At 34.2% G+C, this 27,524-nt stretch overlaps 2 protein-coding genes across 2 annotated transcripts in view; both read right to left on the bottom strand.

Annotated features, from left to right (window-relative positions):
• Positions 1–3,416: 3,416 nt before the first annotated feature.
• On the bottom strand, positions 3,417–7,075 carry LOC114416851 (60S ribosomal protein L6, mitochondrial-like). Its single transcript, XM_028381886.1, has 2 exons — positions 6,897–7,075; positions 3,417–4,085 (listed from the first exon to the last, which is right to left on the bottom strand). Exon 2 carries the CDS (start codon positions 4,061–4,063, stop codon positions 3,755–3,757), a length of 309 nt encoding a protein of 102 aa, XP_028237687.1. The 5' UTR covers positions 4,064–4,085; positions 6,897–7,075; the 3' UTR covers positions 3,417–3,754.
• Positions 7,076–25,105: 18,030 nt separating this feature from the next.
• LOC114416850 (nuclear pore complex protein NUP214-like) overlaps positions 25,106–27,524 on the bottom strand; it is a 46,677-nt gene continuing 44,258 nt past the window's right edge. The window contains exon 17 of the mRNA XM_028381885.1: positions 25,106–27,508. Coding sequence (XP_028237686.1) covers positions 25,449–27,508 — 2,060 coding nt within the window. The 3' untranslated portion in view covers positions 25,106–25,448. The remainder of the gene's footprint in view (positions 27,509–27,524) is intronic.

Below are 27,524 nucleotides of genomic sequence, written 5' to 3'. Positions count from 1 at the left end.
ATTTGGAGGATAACCATGCAACTTGAAGCAATGATCCTGAGTATGACCCAGCATACCACAATGAGCACACAAGGGGCAATTCTTGGAAGATCCTTTGAAGCTATTGTCAGGATGATTGTGTGCAACAGAAGAAGTCTTCAAGGCAAAAACATGTGAAACTTCACTAGCAGAGGTGGAAGCACTAACTTCCATTTGCTTTTCTTCTTGAACAACTAAGGAAAAAACCTTAGTTACTGAGGGAAAGGGATCCGTGGATAAAATTTGACCTCTGATAGTAGAGAAGGATTCGCTCAGCCCCATCAAGAACTGCATAGCATACTCCATTTGTTCAAAATCGCACCAAAGTTTAATTCCTCCACAGGTGCAGCTATATGAGGGCTTCAGTTCTGATAATGACTCCCACAGAGAACGAAGCTTGGAGTAGAAAGAGGAAACAGACATGGAACCTTGTTACAGAGTGATCAAGTCGTGCTTAAGTTGAAAAATTAAAGGACCATTTCATTGCTCGAAACATTCTTGAAGATCATCACAGATTGTTTTGGTAGAAGAACAATGTAAGATACTTACTTGCATTTCTTTGGATAAAGAATTAAGGAGCTAGGAAGAAACGATACTATCGTTGCGATGCTACAAAGCATGAGTTGAGTGACCCAAAGCAGGTTCAGGAATTGAACCATCAACACACCCATATTTGTTCTTCACATGAAGAGCAATGCGCATTGCTTTCTTCCAAGAATTGTAGTTTTCACCGGTAAGAGGATGAGAAACTAAGGCAATACCAGGATTGTTGGAAGAATGAAGAATGAAGGGGTTAGAATCATCAATGGCAGCCATGGTCATGAGAGAAAAAAAAAAAGGAATAGCTTCAATAGGAAGCAAGAAGCACGGAAGCAAAAACTTCTGATACCATATCAGAAATGAAAGAAATGAAAGATAGATGAAAAGCAGTTTGAAGATTCATTCATCAAAGTATTACAAAGTTGATTTATTTATACAAAGATAGAAAATAACTAATTTGAGTAACTAACTAACTTACTCAAATAACTTCTAGTAACTAACTAACTGTCATAACCAACTAACTACTCAAATAACTTCTAATAACCAACTAACTACTCAAATAACTTCTTGTAACTAACTGCAATGACTTAATCATGATACGGTGAAATGTAATAATATTAATTGGCTTTTAATTGAATGAAAATTTTGTTTGAAAAATCAATTATTTCCCATGTTAGAACAATAATTCATTAAAAAAATGTATTGTTAATTAATTTTCCCATTAAAATTGAAATGCCAATTATTTCCTATGTAAATGCTACTAGTTTCCAATGTTAGTAATTAGCTTTTAATTGAAAGAAAAAGTAACTATTAATTGAGGGAGAGCGCTTCTAAAAAAATTGAGAGAAATAGAATGGAAGAATACAAATAAAATGACAAAAGAAAACACATGCTAATCGATCCTTAAAAAAGAATATTAATTAAGTAAAACTTAATTTCAATCTCTCTGTATGTATGTCAAAGAAGTAAGAAAAAATAAAAGTATGTAAATTTTACCAAATAGAAGTCAACAACAAAATAAAATAAATCTTATATGAAAAACAATAGAGACAACTAACCAAAAATTAAAATAATATCTTCAGCATAAGTTTTGAAATCTTTTTTATTCTTATTCTTAACTTAATTATCATGAGTTATGATTGTTTACGTTTATATATAGATATAATATTCTCAATAATATTATGAAGAGGTTTCCATATAGATAGTAACACTCAAAAATTGTTTAACAAAATTAAGCAAAAAGAAGTTATGAAGAAGACTCAAACTCGAGCTACATCTGGTCAAGCATTTGTGATGGAAGAAGACTGCTTATGGAAAGTGGGCAATGGTCGTTGTATTCTTGCTTTCAAGCATAAATGAATCCCAAATATCTCTGGAAACATCATTCAACCATGTGATAGGGAGATGGTTCAGGATGACATCCTTGTTCATAATCTGTTCGGGACGAGGCAAACACATGGAACAAGGAGCTAATTGATGAGTCATTCCCTCAAAGCATAGCTTCTTGTATCAAATCTATCCATTACAGGTTTCACGCACACAAGATTTTATGTACTGGAAATACCCTCCAAACGGCATATATTCAGTGACTTCTAGCTACCACCTAGCTAGAATGAAATACCACCAGATGGAGTCAAAGTTGGAGTATTGAAGCAACACTGAAATGCAAGAATCTAGCCTGATGCCTCTTCAAACAGATTGCCAGTAAAAGACTCGTTGGCAAAGAAAAATATTCTTGTTGAGACTCTTTGCCCATTCTGTGGTGAGGAAAGAGAGACAACCATGCATGCACTAGTCACTTGCCCAGATATCCAATACCTATGGTTTGACTCGCCATTAGGTCTCAGAGTTGACACAAGCTCTTCGCCTGACTTCAAGAGCTGGTTATCATTTTGTTTTAAGCAGATGGATGGAGAGGCAAGAACTATGTTGGTCACACTCTGTTGGGCAATTTGGTTTTAGAAGAAACCAAAGTGTTTTCCAGAACAGGAGTATGGAGTGTAGACAAGTATTGCAGAAGATACATAGCAATATCAGAGTTCACACAGATTGAGTTGGACGTTCAAGCTGGTGTCGAGGAAACCATAACATGGAGACCCCTGAAAGCTTCTGTTTTGAACTTCGACGCAAGCGTCAGGAAGATTGGAATGGGGTTTGGTCTGATTGTCAGAGATTGCAGTGGCCAAGTTCTAGTTGCAGCAATGAAATTCACTGAGTCTGAACTGGAACCGAGGGAAGCAGAAGCACTAGCTTACAGGAGGGCTGTTCTGACCATGAACGAATTGTGCATCTTTGGAGCAGAATATGAGACAGATTGCATGCAGTTGTACAATGAGTGGAACAGATCAGACAAAGGAGGTCGCTCTCTCTTTCATGGTCTGGTGGAGGAGACAAGAAGACTGGACCCAGTGGCAGGAAGTCAGAAACTTAATTTTGATAAGAGGCAAGGAAATAAAGCTGCCCATTGTTTAGCCAATTTGGCTTTTTCTTTATTAGATAGATGCTGGATTGATAAGGTCCCTGATCAATTGGACCAAATATTGCTAATGATGTAAATTCCTTTTATCTTCAATAATATTCCAGCATCCTTGACGTCAAAAATAGAAAAAGAAGCTATGGAGTGATTAAAGTTTCTTACCTTTGAAACTGTGACTCCAAAATTTTCAGTCAACTCCAATTTTACATGTTGCATACCTATTGAACTTGTGATTCCTTACTGATTATGTTTCGATGGTGGATAGTTCCAGCACTACAAGCTTCTCATACATTAAAAGCATGAAGGGTGAAGCATAATGTAGCCAGGTTCTTATCATTAAAATAGGCAGCTCCAATGCACACACATCATCTAAGACCTAAGGTGAAGTGAAATTTAAAACGAACCATCCTATAATAATTTTTGAACTATTGGTAGCATGGGGACAAGAAAATGGTTTGACCCCCCACCCCACAACATGCTAAAGTGGCAAAGAAAATGAGTTTTAAGATGATATCATATTCTTTGATAAAATGTCTCAACAACATAAGATAAAACCTAAAAAGATACATATCAATACTGAAAGAAGAAATTATCGTTATTTCAAAGCAAATACTTGATTACCATAATGCTCTGTTGAAGGATTCCAACACTCAAAATTGTTTGAAAACTAGAGTGAATCATTCTGCCGACAAGGTCTAGCCATCACCAAAAATTATATGATCATTTTGACTTCTTTCCTTGTTTTTTCTTGATAACTTCATCAACATACATTATGCCCTTGCCTTTGTAAACTTCGGGTGGCTTACAAGTCCGAACAGTAGCAGCAAACTGGTGCACCCTTAGCTTGTCTATTCCAGTACAGCAAATTACATTGTTTTTGAAGCAGAAAACACGGACAGCAGGAGGAACAGTTAATTCCACCTCATGACTGTACCCCAATTTGAGATACAATAGACGACCCGCAGCTTCAGCTCTAGCTTTGTATCCAACACCCACAATCTTGAGAAAGCGAAAAAATTTGGCCTCCATCAGTGCCAGACCAATATGTGGCCTAAAATTGCGAAACAACGAAAAATATAGAAAATTAAGTTTTGATAAATGAATCAAACCGCAAGAAGAAAATACAAATGAGCAAGGAGCAGCATCCTATTTGGTAAAGAGAATGCCATGTCCATTATAAGATTGATAGAAATATATTGATTATCATTTTCTAGTAAGCCATTGCAAACAAGAGATTAGTTACAGGAAAATGAAATCATAGTATGACTATGATGCCACAAGGTAAATACTATGCATTCTACATAAGTGGGTGTAAATTACAGAATGAAGTGAAGCAAATGTTTGATTGAAATTGCATAACCAAATGCATTAATAATGATTATAATATAGCTCCAGCAGAATGCTCATTTTCAACCGGTAAATTTCCAATCCCAAGATAAAATCCACACATGATTTTTTAATATTCTTTTTATTAGAAAAGAATGTTGGTACAGAGAATGGCAACATTTAGTGGCGCCACTTGAAGGGAGATCTTTCATTCGTGGATGTCACTAATGCAAAGGTATCAGTTCCACAGAAGCTATGTACTTTTTTCCGTAGTTCCTTGAAAGGCATCGATAATTCACTAGAATAATCATAGCCATATTTTTCTAAAAACCAAGTTAAGAGATTATGTGAACTGATTTAAAATAGTTGCTAAAAACTGATTTTAGGTTAAAAAAAAAGTTCAAATCAAAAATCAATTTTGAATCACAAATCAATTTCAATACCATTTCTAAAACTGATTTTGAACCTTAAACCGGTTCTAAACCCCAAAACCAGTTTTGAAATTGGTTTTAAAATTGGTTTAAGGATCAAAACTGGTCTTTTGAACCTAAAATTGGTTTTAAACTTATTTATATGTTCTTTGCAAAACTGATTTTAAAATTAGTTTATCCTTTCCCAAAAATGGATTTAAAAATTGTTTTCCAAAACCGGTCAGTGTCAATGTAGAACCATTAACTATAAATTATAAGAAAAATAAATAGATTTATCTAAATAGACAAAGAAGAACCACATGACACAAAACTGCTAGCAATGAACATCCTAAAGAATCCAATTATTCAACAAAGGGCACGAAGGATGAATAGATATATAACTCTATAATAGTCAATAAAGCTTTGCAAGTCCATAAGGCATTCAAGGAAAGATAAGCAATCACGATGTCACTAGCAAATTAATTGACATTAACATCTTCCATACATTGTTTCAAAATACAGTGAGATTGAATATTGTTTATGTTGGACTTTTGAATGACAACTGCTGCATGTCTATACAGAAAACATTGAAGTAAATAGCATGAACAAGAGTGTAAAGTTCAGAGTTCAGGCTTCAATTTCGCATTATTGATGATATATCCTGCACCATTAAAGCAATGCAATGCCAATAAAATTTGCAAGGGTCACAATCAATATGTAAATTCCAGGTGCATACTTTGCATGACTAAACAAACAAGATGGTGATAGAAGATATTAAGGATACAGTCAATTGTGCAGCTTCTTCCTCTACAACATAACAAACATAGACTTACAAGAAGAGTCTCTCTGAGTTGATAGTTTTTTTCTGAGAAAAGTCTATGACAAAAAAGAAAAGTACAAGACATTGTCCTAAGGAAACCAACAAGGAAAAGAAAAAGGATCAAAAAAGAAAGTCAAGAAGGTCTTCTATTCATGAGAATCTAAACTTTTTTCAGCTATTTGGCTAAAAGCACGAAGCCTTAGAGACTGTAACAATGAATCAACCAATAAAAGTGGATACATTAGATCAGCAACTAAAATAAGCATTCCCCGTGACAACTGAGCCATTTTACTATAGGAGCTAATTCTTAGCACAATTTCAGCTTTATTGACACCTCATCTATGAAGCACAAACACCTCTCTTGTTCGAAGTGTCACCATGTCGGACACATTTCCGACATCAGCACACCCAGACACTTGTCTTGACACTTCCTATTAGGTATCTGATTCAAAAGTTACTTTGTGTTGGTTTGAACACTTAAGACGTTACCTTTACACAACTAATACACTATCAATTTCGATATTTTGTTATATGTTACTCATATTTCATTTAATTAGAATGCCTCTACTTGAGTGCGTATGTGATATTTTCTTATCCTATATTTTAGACATTAACCGTATCGAAGTGTCCATGTTCGTGTCTGGTGTCTGTGTCAGATTGTGTGTTTCATAGCACCTCATCCAATGATGGAACTCTGTGTTAAGGTTCAGTCATTTCTTTTTGCCATTTAGTATTCATATCATTAGCTCTGTCCATTGATGTAAAAATTGGAACTTTGGTACATAACTTTCTAGTTTATATATAAATCCCATGAGAAATATTTAGTTCAGTACTGCATTCTAATTTCTAAAACTTACTTCAGAGGGATTGGGCGGGATTTCCTGTAGTCAGGGAATTCCCACATTCATGACGCATTCGGAGACGTGAACCATCCAAGGGTTCTGGTTCATGAATGCAGGGAATCCATTTCCAAATTCACTCTTTGGAAATCCTTTTGCCAATTGATGTTGTACTAACCCTCTTTTCCCTACTCAGTCCCATATCAATTACCAACTGCAATCAATATTAGGATGGCTATAGGTTGGGGCATTGAATTCTTAAAAGTCTGAAACTGAAGTGCCATTTGTCAAGACAATTTTGAGACTTATTTTCATAAGCCATAAAACTGTTCCAGAAAAATACATTAATGTGCTCCAACAATTGAGAGAGATCTTATTATCATTTAAGGAATATATATATATATATCATGTAAAGAGGTTAATGATGAATGAAAGGAACATGCAGAAGATAGAGAAGGATGACCAACCTTTGGCGGAGCAACTTCAGCGATATAGAAAAATAGTTTGAGAGGGGTTGGTTGCTGACGCCCTGCGGAACGGCGTCGTGTAGAGGTATAGATATTAGACGAAGAAGGGATTGAAGCTCGTGAAAGTATGATTGAAGAGAAGGGGACAAGGGCAGCGTGGGTGAAGGAATGGAAATTTAAAAAAATATATATAAAAAAAATAGTTGGATTAAGAGTAGCATTTCATATCATATATATTATCATACTATTACTTTTTTTTTTCTTTTTCATATGTATAAAAAAATTAAATATAAATTATGATTTTGTAATTTAGCATTTTTTTTTGTCGTCCTTAAAAAAATTGTTGTTGAAGTAAAAAAAAATATTTTAGTCATTATCTATTATATTTGTTTTGTTTCCGTCTTTTTCATTATAAAAATGATGATGTGATAAATAGAATGACAGCATTCTTATGTTATCACATTACTTGATGACTTAGCATGTCACATCATTATTATCTTACAAGAATGAATATAAAAATAAGATTTAATTAAGTTTTTCATATTTAGAATATAGTTCGTTTTTAGATTATTATTTAACATTTATTTTTTTCACCCAAATACTTGAAAATTTTTTCTGTTTCATTTTACTATAGGTTGTTAGTCGTCTTTCATCAAATGATGACATGAAAGACGAAGTGTCACGTCATCACACTTTGTCACAGACACTTCATTATCACGATAAATGATTGGGCACGAAGATGTGACATCTTGTCTACTACGTCATCACTACGGAAGAAAATTAATGATAGGTAGTAAAACGAAATTGAACTTTTTCAGTTAGGTATTTGATAAAAAAAATGAATTTTTAAGTAGTAGCATGAAAACGATTTTTTAGTTAACAAATGATAAGAATGAGTTTTATCAAAATAAACAATTTAATTTCATATAAAATAAATTTATTATTTTATTGAAAATAAAATAAATATGGTTATCGTATGTTTAAGTTATGTTTAAAAGAAAATATTATAAGTCAATAAGAAAAAATTATTTCTCAACCAGTTTTATTTGATCAAATATTCGCAAACTTGTCAAAAAACTAAAAATTAACTTAATGAATATATATATATATATATATATATATATATATATATACACACACAATTTACTTTTATATAGACTTAAGAAACTTTATCCTATTTATTTTTTTAAGATAATTTCTCATTCAAAATAAGAAATACATTAAATTAATAAGATATTTTTATTGGTAGAAATAAAAAAAATACTGTTTGAAATTTACAATAACTCACCTATCAATTTATCATGTTTAATCAATTGAATTATATTAATAAGATAGGTAGAATTAAAGAGTTAAAATGCGTACATTTAATATCTGGACGTTAAAAGAAAACCCAACAAGATCAAATGGTGAGATATATATTTTGGGTCTAGAGAATAGAATAGTGAAGGAAGAGTGAGGGGAGACATAACATGTTATAAGTGTAGATTGATCATCGACTGCAAAACACCAATTATATATGGTTTAAATAAGTTTTTCATACATAAAAAATAGGTCGTTTTCATATTACTACCTAAAAATTCATTTTTTGTCAAATACCTACCTGAAAAAAAATTTAGTTTCATTTTTCTACCTGTCGTTAGTTGTTTTCCGTGTGATAGACAGAGTAGCACGTCATCAAGCTCAATCATCGACACGTCAGTACCACGTCATTGAAGGCGATGATGTGACAATGAAGTGTCCATGACAAGACATGATGGCGTGAGACTATATCTGCCATGTCATCACCTAACGGAAGGCGACTAAAGGCAGGTAATAAAATGAAACTAAATTTTTTTTCGAGTACTTGGTTGAAAAAAAATAAATGTTAGATAGCTATCTGAAAACGACCTATATTACAAGTATGAAAAACTTAATTAAGCCTAAAAATAAATATGATTTACAAGACTAAAATATAAAAAATAACATATTTGTAGGGACCAAAAAATATTAAACTTTTTAATTACATATTAAAATAAACTAAAAATTTTATACCTCTTTTCTCTCTTGCCTTCCTTCATTTCCTATCTGACATCCTTCATCACCTTCAAGAAATTGTGGTAGCGATAATGATGGTAGTGAAGGAAACGATATTCAGGGGCGGAGCTAGGATTTTTATTTAAGGAAGGTCAATATAAAAAAGGCTTTAGTGCAATTTTTATGTTTTCATTTTTGTTTAATCTGCAATTTTGGTTTCTCTATTTTAAAATAAAGGCATTTGAACCCTTGTTTTAGAAAATCGACAAGTTTTGTCCTATCATTGATTTTGTCGATGTTTTATTTCTTTATTTTTTATTCAATTGAAACTTTAACCTAACATTAATATATCAAAAAATATTTAATTTATGAAAATATAAGAACTAAAACAAATATAGACAAAATAGAAGATTAAACTAAAATTATAATTTTTTAAAATTAAAAATGTATTCATTTAACACCAAGACATTTATCACAAAAACACCAAGACAAATTTATCATAGATTCATAAGCATTGGATTAATCTATCCTACACAGATTTATCATAGACCCATTCTATCTTATCTTGCACCTAACATATCCTCCTACCATCAATTCGTCACCCCTTATGCACCCTTGTCGGAAAAAATTCTCGTTCACTCCTAACGGGAAAATTCTCCTTCACCCTCGTCGGTCACCCTTTCACCATCAGTTTAGGAACGAAGTACTAACATTCTCAATTTTCAATTTCACTTGAGAATTTCAGGAAACATGATTGTAGAAATATTGAATTGAATACTTTTACAAGTTTGTTCTATTGGTAATGGTAACATGAAGAAGATGAGGTTGTGATTCGTAATTCGAGAACCATAGAGGAGGAAGAACAATTTCTATGACCTTGCGGGATGCAGTTCAAGGAAAAACCCTTTGAGATTATCATCGTCGTCGTTGTGCACATTAGACGTCGCTGACGAACACGAGCAGAAATGATCTAAGCTTATGGAAGTTTTTCTTCTCGTGTCCTTCCTTCTTCTTCTTTTTCTACGTGGCCTTAACCAACCTCTTTGCATTTCATGGTGGTAAAGTCTCTGCTTTGCTCGTCTACATTCCTTTCTCACCATGAACTGGATCACAAATATCGCGATTCCAACATAGAGGAGTGTTGTGGTCCTCGACAATCGTGTGGTGGTACAGCGACACGGGATCTGAGTACGACTATTGAATTAATCTCAAATCCAGCTTTGACACCAACTTAGGAACTAGTCCTGATAACCGGTTGCTAGTGGGTCTCGATATAGTGGCTGGTGGTGGTTGTGACAAAACAATTTTTTGTTTTGGGTGGCCGTCGTTGATAATTATTACGGAGAGAAAATAGGCAATATTGTTGTGCAGAGGGTGGTACACCATAACACCATGAACATCATATCACCATGAGGGATTTTCTTCCTGCACCCAACACAATTTCTTCTATACCCAGCATATGAAGTGAAAAACTAATTTTGTCCTTCATTCATTCACACTTAAAATGTGAAATACGGATTGGGAATCCATCTCTCCTTTCACACCATTCATTCACGCTTACACCATTTTTCCTCTCAAATTCTCTCATCCTCTTCTCTTCAATCCATGCTTGATCTTCATCAGCCCATGGTTCATCTTCATCAATCCGTTGGTGTTTGCCATCGTCCCGCTATTGCCGTCGTGAGTTCCATTATCACCATGGGTCAAATCGATCCAACCGAAACCTGGTAGCATAATCGGGCCGGTTTGGTTATTGGATTGGTCATGCATCTGGCCCAATATGACCTAGCCAGACCCGGTCAGCTTTGTGCAAACCTGGTGACTTGACCGGTTTTTAAAACCCAAATTGGGTTTTCGCGTAAAAAGAAATACAAAATTGTCCAAACGACGTCGTTTTGAGAAAACCTAAAAAACCTCAGCCCTTCTCTCGAACCTTCTTTGATTTCTCTCCACTAGTTGTAGCTGTAGGAAGCGGAGAAGAAAGCCCCCACAGAAGCTCATCTAATGTTGTCTGCTACTTTTTATCGAACAAGATTAGTTTTTTGTCCATTGTCTACTTTCAAATATGAGTTTCAAAATGTTCATCTTTCTTCCATTTTGTTTCTGTGGCAAATTTTGACATCAAAGTCAGAGATCTGCGACAAATCTAGGCGATGGAAGTGGTGGTAAGTGAGGCATATGAGGAGGCTCTCTTCAAGACCGTTCTTTTCACTATTGAGATCTCTTCGGCGCCAACGTTGTAGTCAAAATGGCAAAATCGTGACATTGAAAATTGCCTTCAGCAGTGGTTGACAGTGATTAGCTTGGTTTGTGGTGACTGGTTATGAACAATTGTTGGGGCTAAGGAGAGAGATTAGGGGACATAATCTGGTGTTTAGGATACAATGTATAACCTATTAAGATAAATTAATCTAATGGCTAAAATTTCTTGTCCACAATGAACCACCTATCAAGTGGTCCACCCTAGCCTTGACTTGTTTTTTTATTATTATTATGTTGCTCATATGGAGTTGTCTTAGATGTTGTGTGTTTGTGGAAGTGGGCTATATCCACTTGTAGGCCCATATTTTTTTCAAAAAACATATAGCTTAAAAGGAATACATAAAACCTTTTTTGTTTTTTTTTGGTGGAGGGGGGGAGGGGGGAGGGGGCATGGCCCAGTGGCTTCGCCCCTGGCAACACAAGTGGAGGTGGCTGATGTAGCTCCATGTGGAGCTTGTAGGCCTTAGATCTTCTCTTCATCAATGAAGTCCTTTGCTTCTTGAAGTTCAATGGCAGCGGAATGGAGAAGGAAGAAAGATAATTGGAGATGCCACTTTAAGGAGAAGATGAGTCAAGAAGAAGCTCACCACCATAGGAAGTCATAGATAAGAGCTTGAAGGTAGGAGAAGATGAGTGAAGGGAGAGAAGGGGCACGAAATTTAGTGCCACAAATGAGGTATGAACTTTGAAGTGTAATTCTCAAATGATCAAAGTTGAAAAAAATCACACACATGACCTCTATTTATAGCCTAAGTGCCACACAAAATTAGAGGAAAATTTGAATTTCTATTCAAATTTCAATTGAATTTATGGATCCAAAGTTTCACTAATTATGATTAGTTAATTTTAGCTATGGTTCAGCCCACTAATTCAAGATTCTCTACTAAGTGTGCTTAGGTGTCATGAGGCATATAAAGCATGAAGGACATGCACAAAGTGTGACTATATGATGTGGCAATGGGATGTAGCAAGAAAATGCTCACCTCCCCCTCTAAAATTTAATTGGATTGGGCTTCTCCTGATTCAATTAAATTTATTTCCAACCACAAACATAAAATATTCACTTAATGCATGTGAAATTACAAAACTACCCCTAATACAAAAACTAGTCTAGGTGCCCTAAAATACAAGGACTGAAAAATTTGACATTTCTAGGGTACCTTACCTATATTATGGAGCCCTAAATACAAGGCCAAAAAATAATGAAACCTTAATCTAATATGTATAAAGATAAGTGGGCTCATACTTAGCTCATTGGCCCGAAATCTACCCTAAGGCTCATGAGAATCCTAGGGTCTTCTCTTGCATCTCTGGCTCAATCTTCTTGGAGTCTTCTATCCAATGCTCTTGCAGGGTAGGATTGCATCATTCTCTCCCCCTTGAAAAGGATTTGACCTCAAATCCCGAGGTTCTTGAAACTTTGGGCTTTTATCCTCAACACCTGTAAAAAGAATAAAAACATATGTATTAGTGGTGTTGGGTATGTTGAATAAGGTAAGGTCTGAAAACCCATTTCCTGGACATCTTCCCATGAAGGAACATGGTTCCTCACCAACTCAATGAGTGGTGCTACAAGTATAGAAAAATATGGGACAAACCTTTTGTAAAAGTTAGTTAAGTCATGGAAGCCCCAAATTTTTCTTATACTTGGTGGAGTGGGCCACTCAGGAATGACCTTTATTCTCTTAGGGTTCATGGGAACCCTTTGATCACTATTTAAAAAATTCAGAAAAGTAATGCAATAAAACATAAATTTTTCTGTATTTTTATGTTGATTATTCCTACCAAAAAGTATGACAAACCTAAGGTGTCCCATATAAGTACCTAAGTTTGTATTAAAACTAAAAATAAGAACAAACCTACCTAATGAGTCCCTATGTACACAAATCATAAAGATGTTGGGTGCACGAGTGATTTTACAAAAGAGGGTTGCACCACTCAAAACATTCACCATACCAACTATTTTAGGGGATTTGGTGCCTGATAATACCTATTTTAGGCACCACCAAAGCACAAAGATTTAAGCTCTTGCGAACCAAACCCTCATCCAACAACTCCTTTACTTGAGGAATAAACTCAAGCCCAAGAGGTGTGGCAATGCTAACAAGTATTTTTTTACAAAGGAGAAAATGTGGAGGTTTTCTAAGAGGGGAAGTTTCTTTAATGTTTGTCTTTATTGTAAAATGATTTTCCTTCTTAGCTAACCTCTTGGAGGAGACACTTACCTCCTTACACTCCTCCTTAACCATTAATGGTTGTCCTTCTTCTTGGGGCTAGATTTCTTCACTATAATCTTCCCCTTTTGCTTCTTCACTTTCAATGGAGGAAGGTGAAGTAGTAGCCTCATCTTGGCTACTATAAATGTCTTGGCCCCTCATAATCATGTTTTTCTTGGTGGGACATTGAGAAGTAATGTGTCCTCTTCCAAGACACACTACTACAAAAAAGCTTTTTTACGAATCCGTTTCTACGACGGTTATAAGGGAACCGCTTTAGAAAGTGATATGGTGGCAATTTTGTAATTATAATGTTGAAAATTGAAATTCACGACGTACATTCTGAGGTGGTTATTGAAAACCGCCATAGAATGTTTTATGTACTAAAATTTACGCTAGTTTATATTAAAAAACCATTGTAAATCAAAATAAAAAAAAATAAAATTTTAGTTCAAAACACCCTAAGTTGCTTTCGCATTTGAGTTCACTGTTTTGAACCCTAACCTTGTTGCTCATTTCGCATTTGAAGCAAGCCCCTAGGTTGTTCACTCTTTTGAACATGAGGTTGTTCTTCTACAACCAGAGGTTGACTTCCTTAAGCTTGTTCTTCTACAACTCGAGGTTGACTTCCCGGCCGGCGCGAACCTTCTCGACTCGAAATCGCAGTTCGTGAAGAAATGAGGTTAAGCTTCTTTTAACCTTCTTTTAGGTTAAGCTTCAAAGAAACCCAATCAATAAGGTTCGTGTGAGGTCACGAAGCTTGTATTACTACTGATGTATGCTAATGTTGGTGGCAGGGAAGATGCAAGTCACGAATGAGTTATTGATGAACAATAGCTACTGGGCTAAAAGAGTAAGCACGGTTGTGCTTTATAATCATATCTTCTAATTGTTAGGGATAACTGCGTAAGTGCATCCTAGCTTGTGTTGTGAATCGTAAAAATGTATGCCTTGGAAAGGACATGTTTGATATTTTATTTTTGTTGGAAGAGTCATATAGTAAAATTATGATTATTTAGCTACTCATTTTGTGTTGTCACTGTTTTAAATAATTGAATTGCCTTTCTATTCAATGCCATTGTTTTGCACTGTTTTTGATTATCCATTGCTAATTATCTGAAGATTATGAGGTGGGAACTTGCCTCGAATTTGTGCGGCTTTGACAAGAAACATATTGTAGCATATGCATTTTTCTTTAACAAGTTTTTTACTATTAGATAATCAGGTAAAATTGTATATTTCATTGTAGTCTCATAATTTCTTACCAAATTTTAGTAAGAGAAAAAAATTCTTTTTATGAAACTTGACAAAAAGTTCAGCAGGGTCAAAAATAATATAGCGGTAAATTGTTTTTGGATATTCTATGTTTGTGATTGTAGCATAGTCAAAATAGTAATTGTGGATGGTTTCTGCTGTTGAAGATTTTGGTGTCTCACATATAAAGCTTAAGGTGCATTATCTGAATTAACAAAATTGTTAGATATTTTATTTGTTATTGGAAGTTTCTATGGTTTGATAATGTAAATCCTATTTTGCAAGATTTAATTGATTTTCTTAAAGAAATTGGGCTGCATTCAAGTAATGCTGCGACTAGAAATGCATCAATTAAGTTCTTGGGTGTTCTACATAGATTTGTTGGTCCAAGTCACTTTGCGTTAACTTTCAAATTTTGATTTCTCTCAATTTTGTTTTCAAGGCTCTAAGGTTTTTCTCCTTGCAGACATTAAAGGGTTTCTTACTGATGTAAAGCCTGCACTGCTCAGTGCCCTGGATACAGAGTATGAGAAGAATCCATTTGAGGTTTGTTCTATGCAGGGTTATCAATAGCATGCTATAGCGGTGTAGCAGAGCGGAGTGACCCCTACCCGCTACGGGGGCTGTTGTAATGGAGCAGTTTAGTGTAGTGTCCATAGTGGACCAAATAGCGGGTTGAATAGTGTCTGTAGTGGATGCTATGCGTTGATTCCAAAAAATCCCTCTGAATAGAGATATCAAGACTTTTTTGGAGGGCTATTTGTGGGATTTTAATTTCCTGAAATGATTTTTGTATATGTAATTATAGTGAAAATGATGGTTGATGATATATAATTCCTATCTAGGAAGCTTGTATTTAATGTTTGTTGGTATTTACTTGTATGTTTTGTGTAAGACGTCTAGACTTTTTTTTGTTAATTATGAATGTCATTAGTTTTTAGTAAATTTTTATTATTTTTGAGAATCTATATGTATATAGTATACATTATATAAACTATAAAAATTTCAAAATAGCAGCTATCCCGCTATATGCAATCTCGCTATTGTGTTTTTTGAACCAGCGGCTTTGCTCTGCTATCAGAGATTTAAAACATTGGTTCTATGTAGTATCATGATTTCCTAATGCTGTCATTTTATTTTATTTTGTTTTCCCCTGTTTCAGGGAGCATCTGCAGTTACCAAGAGAACTGTCAAGGCAAAAGACTCATCTTCAACTGTTGTTGCTGGTGGACTGGATAGCTTGCCCCGAGAAGACATCAGTGGAAAGATCTCACCAACTCTCCTGAAGAGCTTGGAAAGCCCTGATTGGAAGGTTTGGTTGATAAGAGCTAGCAATTTGTATTTAATGTTGCTTTGAGCTTTCAGTATTTGAGGAAGTATATTGTTGTGCTATTGCTTCTAATGTTGTTGTGCATTACTTATTATAGGATGAAGTGACCACTAGAGGAATTTGTGTGCTAAATTTTGGTTACTTTTCTTCATACCTCTTGGCCTGGCATAGTTATTTTCCTTCTATAAACTTGCTATGCAGGTGAGAACATATGGAGATATGTTGGGAAGCTAACCGATGCTCAAAGATAACTTTCTAAAAGAGAATTATGTCATGTAATTGCACACTAAGATACTGTTCCAATTTTTAATTGGTAAATTTCTATCAATTTGTTGCAGGCGTATGCTAAGAACCACAATGATACTAAACTGTTGGTGGAAGTAATGAGGCTTCTGAAGAAGAATGATTTACCACTGCAACTAGGCACTACAGATATAGTTTTCAGGTATATTAAATTCCCATTTTCTCATTTTTGTTTTGTAGTGAAGACTAGTCTTTTAAAGTTGAATTTGAATTTTACCTCCAAAAGTAGTAACTAGACATTTAGTATATATAACTATTCTTAGTTGTTTGGTTGGCAGACTCATTTCAAATCCTATTTTGTTGTTAGTTCCATAAAACAGTATATTGATTGTATGGCTATGAAGGCAATTGGTTCCTGTGTTTATGTGTAAGGCTATAAATCTAAAATATTACTGGCTTGTATAAATTTCATAGATTACAAATGTAGGGATGTATTATTTATGTATCCCAAACCTTTCTTTGAAACTTAAAGTGAAGCAAATCAGGACAAAAAGAGAGAACTTAGCTTTTTCTTTACACCTATAAAGGTTGTCTTTAATATTGTCACTATTATGACATTAAAGCACATAAGTAGAGAAACTTATATTAACCTTATTTGGGTTAAGCCTTTTTGCTATGATATTTTCGTTCTCTTCCATACATGCCTCCAACCTATTACCTGGGTTGATCATTTGCAGCATTTGTTATAATACAGATGATTGGGAGTTGATTAATAAGTATCCAGCATTCGTTCTAAAATCATTTCAAGTATCTAAATATTATTGTGACTTTAGTTACTCTTTCTATATCTTGTTGCCTAATGCAGGTATAGTTATACAAAATATTTATTTATTATCAATATAAATTATTTATTAATAATTAAAAATAACTATTATCACAATATAAATTATTTACTATAAAATTTAAATGTAATTTATTATTTCAAAATATTTATTTATTATCAATTTTATAAATTTAATTAATTTATTTAGTAAATATATCATTTAAAATAAACTAATAACATTTTGGAATACTGTTATAAGTATGTGACTAAAATTTAATCTATATCTAGTGTAAAAAAATAAAAATAAAAAGTACTGCATACAGTCATCAATATCTCTTCATGTTGTTCTATTTTATTTTTACACGGAGCTTTTATTAATTGCAATTGTTTTTGTGCTCAGGTTGGATTGGAATAGTTTCCAAGAGATTATGACATGGAGTCCAGCTTGTGTCATAATACCATCTTCCTATCTTGCAGGTGTTGTAGTGGGATGTTGATTGGAACGAGTGATTTGGATCCTTATAGATGGCCCAAATTAAAATGGAGGTGCTTGATGGTAAATCTTCAATTTTGCTTTGTTACTAATGTAGTATATTTAAATGAAAATTATATTTAAGGAATATGGGAAAATAAATTAAATCTTTGAAAAAAATTACTTTTAAAAATCTTGAATGTAATTTTGCAATAAGAGTAAAAATGCATATAAAAAATCTTCAATTTACTTACAATTAAAATTACAAATCTTGAATGTAATTATGGAGTTATTGGTTCACTTGTACTAGTAGGTACTTTTTTTTATTTCTGTCTTATTGTTATGTGTTGTCTTTTGAAATTTGATTTTCATTACTTGCTTTCTAATGAAATAGGAATGGTACTTTTTTATTTTCATTACTTTTTTTAACTTCTGATTATGGAATTTTGTTGTTATTTAATCTAAATATCACCCATTTTTCAGCTGCAAACAATTGTAATTGGCCCGTCGATGGAATATCTCACGTAAGCACGCGGGTTATGGGCCCCTATGATTACGCAGCCCCTGAATACATGGCTACAGGTACCATGCAACTTTCTTTCTCTCTTTTCTCAATCAACAATTTTCTTTTTTATTCACACCTCAATTTTAAATTTCAAATCATTATATATACTTCATGGTTAACAATTCAAGTTAGTAATAAAATAAGGTTGTTTCGTAAAAATTGATGACAAAGCAATTAAGAAAAAAAAAACTTGAACATACCCTTAACACTTGTTAGGCTTCACTAAATTTTCATCCAGCCCAACTAACCTCCTATCAGCCCACTAACTTAATTAATATAATCTAACCTTCACCTAATTAATTAATTTAATCTTACACTCCTCTAATTATCTAATTTAACTCCAGTTATTCATTTTCACACACATACAACAACATTTCTAATAAATCATATTAATTAGTTTTGGAAAAATGATAGATTTAAATTAATTAATTAATTAAAAGTTTGTGTATAGATTAAAATAAAATTAGCAACTTTACGTGCCTGTCCTTTGTGATATCTGTCTATCCATATTTAAATTAATCAAATATAATCTAACCTTCACCTAATTAATTAATTTAATCTTACACTCCTCTAATTATCTAATTTAACTCCAGTTATTCATTTTCACACACATACAACAACATTTCTAATAAATCATATTAATTAGTTTTGGAAAAATATGATAGATTTAAATAAATAAATTAATTAAAAGTTTGTGTATAGATTAAAATAAAATTAGCAACTTTAGGTGCATGTCCTTTGTGATATTTGTCTATCCATGTTTAAATTAATCAAATTAGCTAAAAAAATTCTTATTGATTAATGACTCATAAAAAAGCCCTCATTCAATATAGTTATTTTAATATATTCAAATAACATTAATTTTATGCCCCTAATCCTTCTCACCTTGTAATTCATGTCACCAAGATCTATGATGCTTGGGAAACTCATCTTTCACTCTCCATGCTTGAGGACATTGTCAGCATTATTATTGTTCTCTATTCAAGAACATTAATTTTATGATTTTTGTTTATAATAATATTTGTTTCCCTTTTTTGCAGAGGGATATTGTTGGAATATGGGGCTCTTGGTCAGACTTTGCTGATAATTTTGTAATAGTGTAAATTTTTTTACACTAACTGTTCATATCTATTAAACTCTTGTTTTAATTGGTATTGATATATTTATGTTCTTTCTATATTTTTTTAGCAATCAATGTTATTGTTCTTTTATTGAAATGAACAGTGTATACTCTTTATTGATTATTAATATTAAGGAAACTTCTTGTCATAGTGACTGAAATACCAATTAGCATGAGAAATCCATAGGGAAAACAAAAAAAAAAAAAGAACTTGTAGGCGACTGGCATTTACGGAAGTAGCATCTTAAATATGTATGTTCTTTCTTGTATTTTTTCATGCATGAAATTTTTAAATTATGACTTGTCATCAAACTCATAATTGTATTTTAATGTCTGGATATTAATTTTAATGTCTGATAATTTCTCACTTTTGATGTCCTTTTTAAGACAGTTATTACAAAATAACCGTCTTTGAAAGGGCAATCAAAGATGGTTATTACGAAATAACCGTATTTGAAAGTTTATACTTTTAACATTTAAAGACGGTTATTATGAAATAATCGTCTTTGAAAGTTTCTTTTTTTTGACATTTAAAGATGGTTATTACGAAATAACCGTCTCTAAAAGATTTCTTCTTTTGACATTCAAAGACAGTTATTTCATAATAACCGTCTTTAAAAGGTTTCTGGTTTTCACATTCAAAGACGGTTATTACGAAATAACGGTCTTTGAATGTAAATGCTGAAACAACATACAAAGACGGTTATTAGTTAATAACTGTCTTTGAAAGATTCGTACATTCAAAGATGGTTATTATAATAACCGTCGTAAAAATTGATTTCATTTTAACGACGTTTTAAATAATGACGGTTGACAATCGTAGTAAAATGCACTTATTAACCGTCGTAAAAAGCTATTTTTTTAGTAATGACATTTAAAGCACTTTATAGAACTAGTCTTCACTTACCTACTAGCCTTAGGGGGTTGCTTTTCTATTGTCTCCCCCTTATCATCTCTGGGCTTAGAAGGTGCTGCCCCTAAGATGCCTAGACCTTGGTCTTTCTTTGGATAAGAGTGAGAGCCATAAGATTTTAAAGTAGACTTTCTTTTAAGTATTTACTCTACCCTTATTTCCCAATCTAAGTAAGCCTCTACATTGTCCTTCCCATGGAAGTATGGGAGGTTAATGTTAGTCTCTTGAGGCTTTCTTTCATTTTCCCTCCTATGGGAGTGAGGTCTAAGATATGACATATGTCTTCCTTCATAATAGTCACGAAGTTCTTCACTTAGGCTCTTGCAAGAGTTATGACTACTATAGGAGACATGTTTTTTTTTAACTCTTTTAGTATTTTCCTTCTTTCTTCTTCCCTTATTTGTTCCTTCTCATCTTGATTTATTTTTACCATCTCTTTTCCTTTTTCTTTTCTTTCCATAACTTGAGGGAACTCAACTCAACTAAGATTCTAGATAAAGGGTCCTTATGACTAGTACCCTTGCCATTAACACTAGATGAATGACGGCTCATGTTGGTTCCTAAGTTGTGGTTCTTTCTTGTTGCGGTTTTGAAAAAAAAAAAGGTAAAAGATAGGGTTCCAAAAGAACTCAAGATAAGCGTGATAAGCAAGAACAAAGTATTATGCAATAACAAGATAAGCTAGGTATGACTAGTAAAGAAAATAAGCTATGAAAGTAAGCAACAAATTAAAGTGAAAGAAATGTAAACTAGACAGCTCCTAAGAGTGTTTGGATAACCTCATTTAAGGTTCCCAACAAAACACTCACTATCCTAAGAAAAAATTGTCTAAAATTATTACACACAAATGGAAGTAGGGTGACCTATTGGAGGCTTCCAACTTACTTCCAATGAAAGACCTTTTTGTTACAAAATTTGAAAGCAATAAAGGTAAGTAAATTGTCAATTACAAAATTACAAAAAGGTTCTCAATTTTGGTGGTTGTTCTCTCTTTGGTGATTCACTCAATTTGGAATGCTTCTTAGTCCAATAGCTCTTAAGGTGGTTGGCCCCTTGCTTCTTGACTCAAATTCTTAAAGGGATGACACCAATCCTCCTTTGCAATTCCCTATATGGCAACTCACAGACAAGGAAACAAAGCGACAAGCAATAAACAAAGACAAAAAAAATGAAATGAAAGCTAAACCAATATATTTTTATCAAGACAAATTTTTTATGGATTATTTAACAATTAAAGAAATGACAAGCACATAAAAGCAAGTTAGGACTCAAAGAGAAACCTAGAATGACTCTAGACTAGAGTAGAAAAACTATAAAAAAAAAAAAAGACTCAAGAAACCTCTAGTTTTGACACTTGTTTTCACACTAATTTCAATTTAAATTTCAGAACTATGGTTGGTATAAAATAGGCACAAATTATAGAACAAATTTTGAGCCAAAACAACAAGCACACTTCCTTTTCACATTTTTTTCCTGGACACTGATTTTTCTGTCTACTTGTGTGATTTTTCGTATTTTTTTTGTTTTATCCAAATCTCTTGGTTCTTTTTTATAATTTTATTCCGGATGTCTATAAAAGTCAGTAAACATTTCAGCTCAAAATTCGCAGTGACCAATTCCTAGTAATTTATACAAGTTCGTATGTTCAAGCTGTCAACACCAACGATTTCAACCTAGAAATCAAGAATAGTGTTTATGTTGCTTAAGGCTTGGATAGTTACTATTTGTGTTTGTTTATGCTCAATTACCTTGAATAACACAATTCAAGAGAGCTGAAGACTTATTTTGATTCACAAATCCAGTCTCAACTCAGCACCACAACTCAACTTCATCATAGGCATCATGTAGGAAACTTAAAAAAACAAAAAAAAGTTCAACAACAAGATTACTTCTAGGAATTTATTTAGAACATGTTGTGAACGAAATAACATGCATGAATTAGACTCAAAATTCAAAAGATAGGCTAAGAATGACAAGAATACATGAACAAATGTATCTAGAATTCAATCAACAAAATAAAAATTCAACACAAACTTAGAACATAATGTGACAATAACCATGAGTAAACATAACTCTAAGACAACATGGATTAAGTGATTTATACTAAGATTTTTGTGTTTTTTTTTCTAATCAATATTTTAGAAGAAAATTCAGATCTAAAGGTTTAGCACAAGAATATTATGACTGAAAAATGATAGAACCTAAAATCAACACAAAAACATGATTCAAGAGTAGATCTATAAAATTTGAACCAAAGAAATGCAAGAACAAGTGTAGATCTAAGATTTAATCGATTTATTTTTTTTAATCTACTCTAAAAAGCACCAAACCACAAGACAATGGAGGATATACATGGAAAATAAGATGAATAATAAGAAATTAAAGTGAATTGACCGAACAAAAAGATAGAGGAAGTAAAAGAACATCACCTAGATGAAGATGCTCTTGATACCACATGATGTAGCTCCATGTGGAGCTTGTAGGCCTTGGATCTTCTTCATCAATGGAGTCATTTGCTTCTTGAAGTTCAATGGCAGCGGAATGGAGAAGGAAGAAAGATGATTGGAGACACCACTTCAAGGAAAAGATGAGTCAAGAAGAAGCTCGCCACCATAGGAAGCCATAGATAAGAGCTTGAAGGTAGGAGAAGATGAGTGAAGGGAGAGGGAGAGAAGGGGCACGAAATTTTGTGCCTCAAATGAGGTCTGAACTTTGAAATGTAATTCTCAAATGATCAAAGTTGAAAAAATGCACACACATGACCTCTATTTATAGCCTAAGTGTCACACAAAATTGAAGGGAAATTTGAATTTCTATTCAAATTTCAATTGAATTTGTGGAGCCAAATTTTGGAGCCAAAATTTCACTAATTATGATTAGTGAATTTTAACTATGGTTTAGCCCTCTAATCCAATATCAAGTCCAAACTAAGTGTGCTTAGGTGTCATGAGACATGTAAAGCATGAAGGACATGCACAAAGTGTGACTATATAATGTGGCAATGGGATGTAGCAAGAAAATGCTCACCTCCCCCTCTAAAATTTAATTGGATTGGACTTCTCCCGATTCAATTAAATTTATTTTCAATCACACACATCAAATATTCACTTAATGCATGTGAAATTACAAAATTACCCCTAATACAAAAATTAGTCTAGGTGCCCTAAAATACAAGGGCTGAAAAATCCTACATTTCTAGGGTACATTACCTATATTATGGAGCCCTAAATATAAAACCCAAAAATAATGAAACCTTAATCTAATATGTACAAAGATAAGCAGGTTCATACTTAGTCAATGGGCTCAAAATCTATCCTAAGGCTCATGAGAACCCTAGGACCTTCTCTTGCATCTCTGGCTCAATCTTCTTGGAGTCTTCTATCCAATACCCTTGCGGGGTAAGATTACATCAGTGGTAGTGGCCAAAACATTGATGCTACTGGTGGTGGCAATGACAATAATGATTGTGTTGGAAGAGATATTAATAGTGGTAGTGATGGGAACTATGAAGGTGACAATAACAATAGTAGCGATGATGGTGGCCATAACGACAATGTAGTAATGGCGGCGGTGACTATTATGATTGTGAGGAGTCATTTTTCAGAGTAGCAATTTACAAAATCTTGTTGGTGTTAAGTGTATCACATTATTAAATGTACGAGTTTTAATATTTAATTTGAGGCTCTATTTTAATATTTAATTTGAAATTAATTTTTCATCCTTGCAAATATCTCATTCATTTTGTTTTTGTTTTGGTCAATTATGTTTGTTTTGATTTTAATCCTTACAAATTAATAATGACATGTCGTGTTGTGTTGATGTGACAAGATGACATCATCAAGTGATGACATGACATGATGATATCATTATTCCATTTGTCATGTCAACATTTTTTTATAGCAAATATCGACGTCAAGGATAAAAAGCAAAACAAATAGAATTCCCAGAGACTAAAGCAACAAAAAATTGTAAGGCTGAAAAACAAAAACACTAAATTACAAGAATGGAAAATATATTTATTTAAGCCTGAAAAATGTTATCATATTTTGCCATTAGCAATCAATACCAAAATAACAAAAATCATACTTAGCTCATTTTAGATTAATTTCAATGTGATGGGTAACACTTCTTTAAATTTTTGGCTAAAATATATTTTTTGTCATTGAAAATTACCAAAGTTCGAATTTAGTCCTGCAAAAATTTCCGTCTAATTTTGTCCCTATAAAATTATAATGTGCTACTTTTGGGCTCAAAGCAAGGTTTAGATATTTTGGAACCTATCTAAACCTACAAGGTATTTTTTTAAAATTTTAAAATCCAATTTCTAAAAGTTAAAATCCACAAGTTGGAAAAAAAAATGAAGCTATAGTTCTAATCTATCCAAGCACGATTCAAACCTCAAGCTTCTCATTCAAGCAAGAGCAACATGCATAGTTCATATCCAACCACGAGAAATCATGATGTGAGGATGTTGGATTTAGGCGTTTGGGTTCGAATTTGGATGGACGTGATAGTTTTATGGAGCTGATCTGGTTGGTGTGGTGGTGTCAGAGGTGAATGATGACAACACAAAGGGCAATGCACACACATGCTGGTGGGGTGTGGTGGTGGTGAGGTGGGTCTCTCTTCACCTCCTAACTAGCTCTCTGCGACGACAATGGTGAAAGCATGGCCGAGGAAGCAGGGCAACGACATAGAGAATGATTTGTGATTGGGGACAAGAGGGAGGACATGAATGGTTGCGATTGGAGAAAGAGGATGGAAAAGAAGAAAAAAAAATGTGGCCATTTTTTTGTGAACATGCATGAAACACATAGGTTCGAATTCATTTCAACCTAACTCGAGATCAAAAAGTAAAACATTATAATTTTACAAAGACGGAAATTAGACAAAAAAAATTGTAGGAACAAAATCCAAACTTATATTTCTAAATGTCAATTCTCTCTACTTTTTATTTCTCTCTTTTTTTCAAATCAAATAAGAGAGCATACAAAAACATATTACTCATATTTTTCCTTCTCTATTTTCTTTTCAGTCAATCAAACATGATATGTAATAAATCTTCCTATGGAAATATGAAAAAACTATTATGTATGAATTAACCACTTAACTTGAGGTGGTTCCCTACTTCCAACAGATATTTGTCAATTCCAAACATTTTAAAACAAGTTTCCTTTTTAGTGATCATTTCAACATAACCATGACTATAAATTTCATTCATTTCTCGGCAAAAAGCTAGAACACAATTGTTCAAGATATAGTAGTCGTAGTACGTGCGTAATTTCTTTGTGGAGTTTCACAATATAAACTCAACTTGAGCTTTCCAATCATTTTAACTGTACTACTTTCTCATCTGTGTGAACAGCTCAGGTGGTTTACTGCCTCCACCTGAACCAAAAGCACCAAAACCACCACTTCCTTGGCTGCTAAATGCTCCAAAACCACCACCTGAACCAGCTCCTGCAAATCCACCAGTAGAAGAAGCAGCACCAAAACCAACACCAGGGGCAGCAGCACCAGCAAAACCACCACCAGGGGTGGCAGCAGCACCAAAACCACCACCAGGGGCGGCAGCAGCACCAAAACCACTGCCAGGGGCAGCCGCCCCACCAAAACCACCGCCAGGGGCTGCACCACCACCAAATCCACCCCCAGAAGCAATTCCAGAAAATCCACCACTACCGGTGGATGCAACACTACCAAAGCCTCGACCTGTAGATGCAATGCCAGCAAACCCTCCACCAATTGCAGTATTTGAAAAGCCACTGGGAGAACTACCGCCAGCAAATCCACCACCGAAACCACTGGGAGCAGCAAAACCACTACCAAGCTGTCTTGATTGTCCAAAACCACCGAGAACTGACCCAAGAACCTGTTGCCCTGATCCAATTTGTGCTGGCTGCCCAAACCCACCTGGAGCTTGTGCGGGAACAGCTGCCACAGCATTGAAGCCACCAGAGAATGCACCTGAATTTGTTGTCTGGGTTGGTGAAGATGACTGGGGGCTTGAGAAATTAAAAGATGCTGGTTTAAACAACTCTCCACTAGGAACAGAGAATGTAACTGTAGAGCTTGATAAACTTGTTCCTACATTATTAAATGAACCCCCAAAAGGATTTGTCTTAGGCATTGATGGGTTGGGGCTTGAGCTAATCCCAAACCCGCCAAAGCTTCCCAAACTAAGTTCAGTTGTGTTGTTACTTGTCTCAGGAGCTTCTTCCTCCATCTCATCCTCATGTGAGATTCCAAAATCCAAACCCTCATTTTTCCCGTTTGAAACACTAGCAGAAGAAAGGAAAGAAGTTGAAAGCTGCAAAGAAGCATCAGAAGGCTGTGCTGCTTGAGAAACTGAGACAACATTGAGATCAGAACTTGTTGTATTGTTGAAAGGTTGTTCAATAGTAGGACTGTAATTTCTTGAGGGTCCAAGCTTCAATTCAGATGCACCATTTAAAGGTTCATTTGGCCGAGTGACTACCTCTGCAGAAGCATCTAAAACAGTCTTTGAATTAGACACAGCAGCTGGTTGCATATCTGATTTAAGTGCAGCAGCTGGTGGAATCTCTGACTTAAGTGACTCTAAGGTTAACTTCAAGCCAGGTGGGTTAGGTAATGATGGCACTGTGTCTTTAGGTGCTTGATTAGATAAGTGAAGAAAAGCTGATGTTGAAGATGATGACATGACACGATTAGAATCTGTACTGGTGTTTGAACTAGTCAAACTGCTTGATGCCACTGACACTGCTGCAGATGAGACAGATGATGACGATGGAGAGGGTGATGTTTTAATAGTTGGAAATGATAGAGATTTAAATGAACCACCAAATGTGGGCACCGCAGGAATATTTTCTTTGGGCAAGCTTTTATCAACATGGAACTCGGTAACTTTTCCAAGGAAGGTTGAGGGTGCAGAAATAGTGGATAAATGTGACCCAGAGGATGGGAAGTCTTTTCCCCAAGACTCAGGAGTAAATGAACTAGAAAGTTTGTCTCCGGTTGTGGAACTTGAAGCCATAGTCATTTTACTATTTGGAAAGGGCATTTCACTGGATTTAATCTTCATTGAAGGTGTTTCTGTGGTTGAATAGGTAGGGATTGAGGGGTTTTGAGGCATTTTCCAAAGCAGAGTAGGCTTATTTTCACTATTAGAGATTAAATCAAACTTTTGAACAGTAGACTTTTCAGCAGCCAAATCTTTAGTTTCTGTGGAATGACCACGCACCATTGTAGGTGACAAATGGAATGCAGGCTGTGAGGGAATAGTTAAAATATTGTTTTTTTGCAAAACACTAGACTTAGACTCCAAAACATGAGTGGGTGCTCGGAGGCTGTCAGCAGGCATAAATGCCTTTGAGTGTTCTGACACCTCTTCAAGTTCAAGATGAGAATCCAGAATGCTTGCTGCAAGTATATTCAT

This window comes from Glycine soja, chromosome 6, assembly GCF_004193775.1.
Source record: "Glycine soja cultivar W05 chromosome 6, ASM419377v2, whole genome shotgun sequence".
NCBI lineage: Eukaryota > Viridiplantae > Streptophyta > Magnoliopsida > Fabales > Fabaceae > Glycine > Glycine soja.
Note: the sequence above shows the minus strand (reverse complement) of the source record. Positions and strands in the feature narration are given on the sequence as shown.

Bases quoted from the DNA above. Each gene is read 5' to 3' on its own strand.
- LOC114416851 (XM_028381886.1), bottom strand. From the start codon at position 4,063: ATGGAGGCCAAATTTTTTCGCTTTCTCAAGATTGTGGGTGTTGGATAC.